At 45.7% G+C, this 9,968-nt stretch overlaps 1 protein-coding gene across 2 annotated transcripts in view; it reads right to left on the bottom strand.

Annotated features, from left to right (window-relative positions):
• Positions 1-354: 354 nt before the first annotated feature.
• LOC308333499 (BAH and coiled-coil domain-containing protein 1-like) overlaps positions 355-9,968 on the bottom strand; it is a 24,603-nt gene continuing 14,989 nt past the window's right edge. For both annotated transcript variants that reach the window (XM_080789952.1, XM_080789953.1), the window contains 7 exons: positions 9,088-9,163; positions 8,696-8,804; positions 7,996-8,103; positions 7,503-7,640; positions 4,990-6,464; positions 3,912-4,148; positions 355-3,613 (listed from right to left, as the gene is read on the bottom strand). In XM_080789952.1, the coding sequence (XP_080646078.1) occupies positions 3,404-3,613; positions 3,912-4,148; positions 4,990-6,464; positions 7,503-7,640; positions 7,996-8,103; positions 8,696-8,804; positions 9,088-9,163 (2,353 nt within the window). In that variant the 3' untranslated portion in view covers positions 355-3,403. The remainder of the gene's footprint in view (positions 3,614-3,911; positions 4,149-4,989; positions 6,465-7,502; positions 7,641-7,995; positions 8,104-8,695; positions 8,805-9,087; positions 9,164-9,968) is intronic.

The following is a 9,968-nucleotide window of genomic DNA, read 5'->3' as shown; positions in this document are numbered from 1 at the left end:
TTCTGAATGCCTGACCCACCTGTACTGCCCGAGGAGACTCTACCATTCCCCTGTCTCATAGAACAACCATTAGATACAGTTTCCCTGCTCTCTCTCTCTCTCTCCTCTATCTCTCCCCCCATTCTTTGCCTTCTATCAGGCTGGCTATGGGTTCACGTTACATCCCCCCTCCTGTCCCTGGCTGTCCCCCATTCTTTCTCCTTTCGTCCATTTTTCCTCTGTAGACAAATGACGGGACACTGATGAGGAACACAAGACCTGCATTCAGCGCTCTCACACCCAGATGGGGAGGGAAAAAAGCAATTGATGCAGGCGTGGTTTCTTTTCTCTTTCTTAAGAATCTTCTTTTTTAATGAAACACAAAAGAGGCAATAAAATTAAGATAAATAATTTGTTTGTCGTTTTCTTTTTTTTTACATAAGGAAATATTTCAGTTAATATTTCCGAAGAATGACTGAAATTCCATATCTTGAAGTAGGCTATTTCAACTGTACAAAAGCCGTTTCCAGTGGGTCTAAGAATAAAATAAAATAAAAAAACAGGTCGCACAATGATGATGTCACTTCCCTTAGAATGTGATGTTTACAACGGCATCCAGTGTTTCTTAAAGAAAAAAATAACAGCTCTTTAAAAAAACTCAATTAAAGACCCATTAACGCAATATTTCAAAAATGGATATTCACATTAGATTCATTTTAAAGCTTCTGCTTTGCAGTGTAACAGCAACATTTGTTGTTAAAAAGTCAGTTGATGTCCAAAACAGAAAAAAGGTGTTCTCCCTCTGTACAGCGTATACACCCATGACAGTCATCACATGGCTTGCATAAACAAATAGACAATGGCAAATTAGGAAAACAAGCAAACATGAAAAAGAAAAAAAAAATACACACACACACACACACACACACACACACACACACACACACACACACACACACACACACACACACACACACATTAAGAGACATTTTTTTTGGCAAAGCAGGAAAAAAAGTGACAAGACGCACAAGTCTGATTTGATCCTTATCCTGGTTCTATTCTTCTTCTTTTTATGTCTCTCAATATCATCCCATTTGATTGGCTCTGATTGTCCTTCACAGTCACAGGATGTTGTTGTGGTTGCCGTGGAGCCCCTCAAGTGCATCGGCCGGGGGGGTAGGGGTGGGGGGTGGGGGTGGTTGGGGGGGCAGGCAATGTCGCTGTCATAGCAACAGTGGGTGAACTCAAGCAGTCAACGAGAGACAGGACTCTGCTGTCAGATACTACGGTGATTGCAAGGGGTCCCGGAATCAGATTGTGATTGAATATCTTTTTTATCTTTTTTAATAATAATAATATTGCATTCTTCTAAAATGCAGCGAAGCATAAAGTCAGAGGCGCTTTGGTATGTTTTCATCTTTCGTTTGAGGCCAGATAAATATCTACAATTCATTTAGGAATATATTCTAATATAGATATACAACAGCTAGGTTCTTTAAGGATCAGAGAACAGCAGAAACTCAGTTTCCATTTTTTTTCCAGTATTAAAAAAAAGGCAGAGATTTGAAACCCTCACAGGAAATGCACATTGTACATTAAAACCCAACAAGAAAAATAGTACAAAAACAGACCAACAATGGTGTGTGGACACTTTTTTTTAAAAGAGCCTTTTTTGATTTCCTTACAAAAACACCCTCTCCACAGCCCATTAAAACCTTCATCCCTCGCGTGAAGCAGGGTTTTGTCTTTTTTTCCACGCATTTGTACAAGTCTCGCCTCGATCCCCACCTCAATCTATTCAGTGCATGGAGGGAGATGGGAGATGACTCCACCTCTTCTCTCAGCCAGAACCAATCCCCTTAAAAAGCCACCAATAATAATTTCTGAACACCCCTCCCCCAAGAAAAAGACAAAACAAAAAAACAAATATATATATACTATTTACAGTTTAAGATATTTATACATAATGCTGTACACTGTGTACAGGAACACGCACGCACGCACACCACACCACACCACGCACGCACGCATGCACGCGCGCGCACACACACACACACACACACACACACACACACACACACACACACACACACACACTCCCTCTTATACATACATACACATAGATATTCGACAATTCGACAAAACATACATCTATCTATGCACCTGAATAGGAGGATGCGAGAGAGGTATTGACGTGTATGGCTTGACTGTAGAAAAACAAAATCATCCATTTTTGTCTGTCAGTCACCAAAACTGAGACTGTCAGTAAATCACTGGACAGATTCATATTCATACAATTTACTCTCAGAGTGCTAAAGACGTTCAGGGGTTTCTACAACATGGCCTACGCTTGCGACTGACAAGTGCACTCAAAAACGGACAAGCGTGTGTGCACATGAACACACACAGGATCACACATACGTACAAGTGTGCGTGTACACTGCGCACACACACACACTCTAAAGCACTATTTACTCTGAGCTCATCAAGCCAGCCAACTGCAGCTCCTCTGCAAACAAACACGCACGCACACACACATTTACAGTACAGTACAGTACAGTACAGTACAGTACAGTACAGTACAGTACAGTACAGTACAGTACAGTACAGTACAGTACAGTACAGTACAGTACAGTACATACATACATACATACATACATAACATCCCAACTACAGTGTTTTTGGTCCTTTGGAGGATCTCTCAATCCTGTTTGTCACACGACAGTGACCAGCTAAGAGCATGAAAAAACATCCAAACCAGTGTGGTTTACAGAAAGCCTCTCCTTTTCCATACAGTCTCTCTCCCTCCATTTCTCTCCCTCTCTCTGGCAGACCTCTCTGTCTGAGTGTGAGAGCACAGGGTTCGATCAGTCTCTATTTTCGAAGGCCAATTAAGCCATCCTTCTCCGTCAACGTTGCGGGGCCAGTGAGGTAGGATCACGCTCACTGAGCTCCAAAGTGCTCCAAATGTCCTTGGGTCCTGGTTTTTTCCCTCTATATGGCCTCTTGTTGTCATGGCGTTATGATGCATTTGTCTATTTCCCACTACAGGGAGAGTCGTCAACTCAAGGAGTTGAGAACGCACGCTCATTGGAGCAACAAAAAGGGGGGGGAAAGTCAGACCTGGATTGGTCTCTCCTTCAGACGGTCCTGGAGTCTCCAGGTGTCTCCAGAGATGGAATTCAAAGTCCCCGTATTCAGTCACCAGAGCCACCACTAAGGCTTCATCCAGGGGGCTAGCTCTTTCTCTGTCAAGGGACAGATGGATTAATAGAGACTGAACTCTGTCTCATGTTTCTCCTCTATCCCTTGGTTTGTCCTCCGTCTTTCCTTGAGGTTAGTTAACTCCGAAGAGTGATTGGAGGGGTCAGCCGCGTTGGTCGGTCCAATGCTATTCATCCTTTCTCTCTAGCTGCTGTTGTTGCTAGGACACAATAGCCACGCCCTCCGCACTGATCAGTTGACCAGTGGTTGGCTCATAGGTTCCAGCCAGGTAGAACAGATCGTTGGCCCCTCCCCCAGGCTTGCGTCGGCGAATCAGGTGCTCGTATTCAGCCCTGCTGACCACCTGGCAGCGGTGGGAGATTGTCTGCACGTCATTCTCATCCTCGTGGCTCGACTGGTACAAGGCATTCTGGGTAGGAGAGGAGGACAGACATTTAGATGAAAATGGTTGATTTACATTTTACCCTTTGTGGCATTTAGCTGACTCACGTATTCAATGGGCCTTCCGAAACCACAATATACTTCAATAAGCTTCAAGTCATAGATCAACAACGTTACAACCTAAAGTAAGGAGTTCAAGTTTTGTCAAAATAGAATTGAATGAAATCTGAAAATAAATGTGCTAAGAATTTGAAGCTTGGATGTAGCGGGCATTTGTAGAATTGGCATGGGGTTTTCTTAACGGGTTAAGAAGATTCTTTCTTCACCTTGCCATCGCGGTGTCTCTTCCCTAAGCGTGTCTCCTCAGGATGGTAGAACCACTTGACCCTGACCACCATGCTGGAGCTCCAGGACTCCCACAGGCTCTCCACTCTCCCGACGTAGGGCAGCTGGGGCCGGCCGGGGGACAGGAACACAGCGCAGTCACCCACACGCACCGTCTCCTTACCTCGAACGATGGCCTTGTAGAACAACTTACGGGCCTTGCCCTTAAGACCCCTTCTCTGTTGGGAGACAAAAAAGGAGCAGAACTTGATAGCTGTAGGCTAATCCAATACTATGGTTTTCATTAATCCATTAAGACCTGAGGCCTGTCTTCGAAATCAGTTCGAAAACAGTTTTCTGAAAAACGCATGTTGCTACTGTGAATCTCAAACATGTTCATGTCAAGGACCAACAAAATGATACCTTAGCCTCTGGCTGCGGACCCCCATCTCAAAATACTTTGTTCCAGGGACTCCCAGAAGATTTGTGTTACAAATGTTTGCTTTACAAAAAATATATAAACAAATGTGCTATATAGCTAAAATCTAAAATCCCACAGATTTCCCAGTTTTATAGGGTTAAACTGTTGTTATACCAGCTGCCATTTGAGGTGATATTATTTAACCATGCACAAACCTGCATTATGTTTCTCACCTGCAGAAGAATCATTGATGCCTTCCATGTTGCTATTTGTTTTTAATTTCTTATGTACTGTATATTATTGGATAATGGATATATCTGATTTCACTGTGCCTTCCTTTTAATTGACTTGAGTTCTATGTAGCTTACTCTCTATTCTTTCTTTTTGTATTGTAACATTGTCATGGAGCTGTAAATGTTTAAAATGTGGAAAAAAGGTTAAGTTTCTCTCTAAACATGCCTTCAATTCAATGATGTTGAAGATTTACAGTTGAGTGTCTGATCAATAAACATGGAACTTGAGCTTAAAAAGGGGAGCGTTTTTGTCTTTGTTGACTTTGGCCTGGTTTTTGTTTGGCCTGGTTATGGCTACAGAGAACAGAACACAACACAAAGCAGCAGACCAGAACAGACCAATACAAACAGTGTAACCAATCCTACCTGTGTGGGATTGCCAGACCATTTCCAGAGCTGGCGTCCAGGCATCAGTGTACTGGTCAGAGGATCCGGTGAGGACATCCTCTGTCTCTTGGCTGTTGATTGGTCCTTGGGCGCAGGCTTGGGTTGCTGGTTCACAGGACTGGTCTGACTCTGAGGATGTGTATTAGGAGCTGCTTCTTTCCTCTTCAACTGTGTTTTCGTCGCACCGCTGTTAGCAACGATGCTTCCCTTTGCTACATATTCCTTCCTGTCTTCGGACCTCTCACCTCTCACCTTTGAACCCGAGACAGCCATTGCTGCTTTGGCCACGTAGCTGTGAGGAGGCGGGGCCGGGGCCGAAGAGGACGAGGAGGGAGAATGGTTGGTTGTGGCGGGGTCAGGGGTCATCAGGTCGGAGGTCAGATTCTGCCTGTGCTTGTTCTTGTCTTGCTGCAGGAGCGCACGGCGCAGCAGCACCGAGGAGGACTCCTCGTCTGAGGAGTAGGAGGAGTCGTTGTCCGAGGAGCAGAGTGACGAGGAGGAGAGAGAGCCAGAGGAGGAGGAGGAAGACGAGGATGAGGAGGAGCACACGGACAGGCGGGAGATGAAACGCCCGCCCCGGGGAAGGGCTGTGCCCGCTGGGACCCTCCTCTGTGCTTCAACATCTCGACTGTCATCGTCGTCATCTTCATCCAGCTCAGAGTAGGAGCTGGGGCAGTCACTGGGGTAATCTAATTTATAATCCCCACTTTGCCCTCCAAGTCCAGCTGACATGAGACCCTTTTTTAGCGGTGAGGCTGCACCCTTCAAAGGGCCCTCGGATCGAGCCCCCTCTCCTCCCCCTTTCTTTCCCTCCTTCACCAGCAGGCCAGGTTGGATGTATCGAAGTGGGGCGCCCGCATCTGCCAAACCCTTGCCTGGCTTCCCTGCACCGCCTCCGAGGCGAAGCAGCGCCTTGCCGTTCTTTGTCTTGGGAGACGTCACTCCTTCGTGGTCGAGTTTCACCAGGAAGTGCTTCCTGTCTCGCTCGTTGGCTGGCTTCCTGTTCCCGGAGGCCGTCGCCAGCGCAGTGCCAGAAGAAGAAGAGGCAGAGGGAGAGGCGGAAGTAGAGTCCCGCTGGCCCAGTGAGGTTACCGTGGTAACCGGTCGCCTGGCTCCAGAGCTCGCGCCGCCTCCGAAAGTGGCGTACCCGTTGGCGATGCTACTGAAGGAGTCGACCTGGAAGGGGGAGCCGAAGATGCCTTTAAGGGGAGCGGACGGGGTGAGGGGGTGGGAGGCGGTCCGGTGGAAGATCCCCATGTCGCGCTCTCGCATCCTCCGCTGGGTCTTCCGGGACGTTCCGTTGAAGAGGAAGAAGTCGACGGGGGGCCTCTTCCTCGGCGCTGACCAGCTCAACAAGCTGCTTTTGGTCAAGGCACTGGTGTCACATGACGACGACGACGACGTGGGCATGGTGGCTGTCGTTGGGAGTGAGTGGATTTTCTTTGGCCTGCCAACTGGAGACAGAGAGGGGTGTTAGTCATTAAGAAGCGACATGTCTTAGAGAGAGAGACGTAAAGGGAGATTGATTGAGAAACTAAAAGCTTTAGAGGAACTTAATATCCTCGTCTCTCACTGAGAGTCACTTGGTCAGGTAGCTTTTTAACATATCCATTTCTCATTCGTAACTGCAAGAAAACCTGATGAAACCTGCCCCCTCCCCCAAGGTTATTGTCACCCTGAGCTGAGTTATATGAGTGGGACTCGTGCATATGTCAAGCACACCAATGACAGTTTGCTAAATATACTGCTCTATGCAGTCAAATGGAGGGCAAAATAGGAATATGCAAAAGTGCAAACATAAACGCAAGTGTATGTGTGTTTACATAACCCTGCTCACTAGGTGAACCTCTACATCTACGTCTTCAAGGCAATTTCTGGACAGCAGGAGATTTGATTGATGTGCGGAGGCCTTGTTTTGCTGATATTACTACAGGCTGTGTTAACTGGTTATACCAGAATCTTGATCTGCTCTGAGACAGTTTGTCTTCAGGCAACATTGTGTGAGTGATGAGCACCTGCTGACTGACAGGGTGACCAGCTATTATTCAGGTTGCTGTCACTAATGAAATGGTGAAATAATGTTTACTGTTTAAATAACAAAGGTACTGTGCTTTTGCACACATCCGGATCTGAAGCCTGTGCGGTGAGCGCTGATGAACATTGCTATGTAGAAAATCTAATGCTCTTCTACATGGAAAGACAATGAATAGGCTCTGCACATAACTGTAGTCCCAGGCTTCCAGAAGATAGGTGGCATACCTGTTTCATTTCCCCTGTAGCTTCATTTGATTGGCTTGGCAGAACATTTGAGCTGGAAATGGATATGACACCTTATATGTTTCCGGTTCAAATCTACTACTGAGCCAATCCGTAAACCCAGAACGAGTTATGCACATGGCCTATAACTAGAGTTGCACAGTTCTCTATCACTATCTGCCTATCGGGGCATCTGTGAGAGGATTCTGATGTGTATTATTGCTCTGAATCTTCACCTGGTCTTTTCTCCTGGGGTCTCCCCGACGTTTCCCCATTGGCTGTTTTTTCTGCAGCCGCGTCTCTCTTCTCCTGGGTGGAGCTGCGGCGGCCACGGCGACCAGGTGACATCAAAAGGGCTGGCGAGGGTTCCGCACCTAAACGAGGGTCAGTAAAACGTCATTTTTCATGCAAGTAATTCATTCCTTCCTTACTCCCTCCGATATCTTTCATCCTCATTTAGCTCATTTAGATTTGGAGGAGCAGTAAGCTGGAACTCGCTACCCCTGAATATAGAGAGCATCAGCAGCCACCTCCCTTTTATGACAAGGGGGTGGCTTGGCTTTTAGAAAATGTTGCAGAATAACATGTTAACTTTGTATCCTTGACGTTTCTTCGATTAACATGATGCAACTTGTTTTTCCTGTATAATAAAATCATCCCTCCCTCCCTCATTCTAGTCAGTGTCCCATCCCTGCCTTGTTACTTCCTTCTTTGTACACGTCTACTCACAGTGGACCTGGTATCCTGGAGGCAGCAGCCTGACGTTGGGGAGGGAGATCCGTCCTCTGTCTCCATCGTCGAATTCCACCATCACACTGCCTTCCTTTTCCTCCTCGCCTGGACCTCCGAACACGCACACACACGGCACACACGGCACGCGCGCACACACACACACACACACACACACACACACACACACACACACACACACACACACACACACACACACACACACACACACACACACACACACACACAGAATGTAAGTGGAACGTTTGGAAGATACCATGGGTCCTGGACTGACTGGTCCCCTCAAAGATATCACAGTTTGTCTCTTTATTTTCTTTCTTTAATTAGTGGTGCTATAGGTGTGATATGCATACAAGTATGTCTGTGGACTGGAGGTGAGACCTTCGAGTGTATAGTCCAATTAAAAGCTTTGTTTTCCCCCAAAACAGAAAATGTGGTTTGCGGTGGAGCATGAAGGACAGCAGGTATACTTACAGTAAACATAGCCAAGACCATACACGAACTATGTACGTATAAAGTGCAGAGAATGTGTGGTGTGTGTGTGTGTGTGTGTGTGTGTGTGTGTGTGTGTGTGTGTGTGTGTGTGTGTGTGTGTGTGTGTGTGTGTGTGTGTGTGTGCAGGTGGGGTCCATCAGTTACAGTTTGAGGACTTGGACGGCACCTTGCCATAGTGACTCACCTCTATGTACGTATCCAGGATAGAGACAACGTGATCGCTCACTCCAGTACGCACACACCCGCGTCCCAGCACTCAAGATGGCCTCTGTCTGAGGTCGCACATCTAGCACCTGATAAAACCAGACCAAATCATTCCGACCAGTCAACACAAAAGAAGTAAAACATGCACAAATTCAATATCTTTTTTATTTTCTTTTTTTTGTGAGGAAATATTGATTTATATTTATTTTAGTGGTATTTTTCACAACACAAATCTTCTCTTATGGGGGTCCCTGGCACAAAATACTTTCGAATGGGGATCCGTGGTCTTGTCTCTATCAGTTTGGCGGTCTTTGACATAAAAATGTTTGAAAACCACTGCTTTGAGTTCTCTAAAAACAAAGTCCAACTCACGGCTTCCTGAAGCATCTGCTCCAGAGAGTAGATCCGTGGACGGTTTCCCCTCTCTCCTTCAATCACAACACTGAAACTGGGGGAAAGAATGGAGAAATTAACACTCATCATGAGAAACAATTATATTGGGTGTTTATATACTGCGTGCGTGCGTGCGTGCGTGCGTGCGTGCGTGCGTGCATGCCTAGACTATATTTCATAAAGAAGACATGATGGACATCAGATTTCAAATCAGCTACTAACAGCATTCTCCACGACAGCATGATCAGTGTTACCTGTCAGGTATCCATACATTTCTCACACCTCCTCAGTATCAAACAGTGCACTTTGTCTATTCATGTATACGGTACGTAGGCTACTGTAGTCTGTGAAACATTGTGTTAAAGCTCTATTTTGTCGAGTTGTCACACAAAAAAAATCCCTCGAGTGAATCTCATACTTGACAACAAAAGTGTTATTCATTTTTGTCGCTGTTGGGGCAGAAACCTTCTATCTTCTGTTTCATAAATGTGTGCACTACCACACTATACTACAGAGTCACACAACATTTTGAAAGTGGTTAAATCTGATTGTAGAATTTAAAAATAAATTCTAACCAGAGCTTGTGACTATACGGTATACACTGACAAGGTCTTCCACCCAAAAATAAATTAGGTAGTTGCCGAGCAGAAAACTCTTATCTCCATATTTTAACCTTTTGTGTTTTTCGAAAACCAACGCCCTTCAACGACCATACATAACTACAGCGTCACACAAAACCTCCATAAGCTCCAAATGCAGCGCCAAGCGACCCACTTTGAGCTTGTCAAATCTGCTACTTTTGATGCTTTTGAATTTGAACGATGAAAAGTAAAAGTTTCGGAGATATGGAGTTTCCACCC

Source organism: Protomyctophum bolini (assembly GCF_963924005.1).
Source record: "Protomyctophum bolini genome assembly, chromosome: 18".
Classification (NCBI taxonomy): domain Eukaryota; kingdom Metazoa; phylum Chordata; class Actinopteri; order Myctophiformes; family Myctophidae; genus Protomyctophum; species Protomyctophum bolini.
This window is presented reverse-complemented; position numbering and strand designations above follow the sequence as displayed.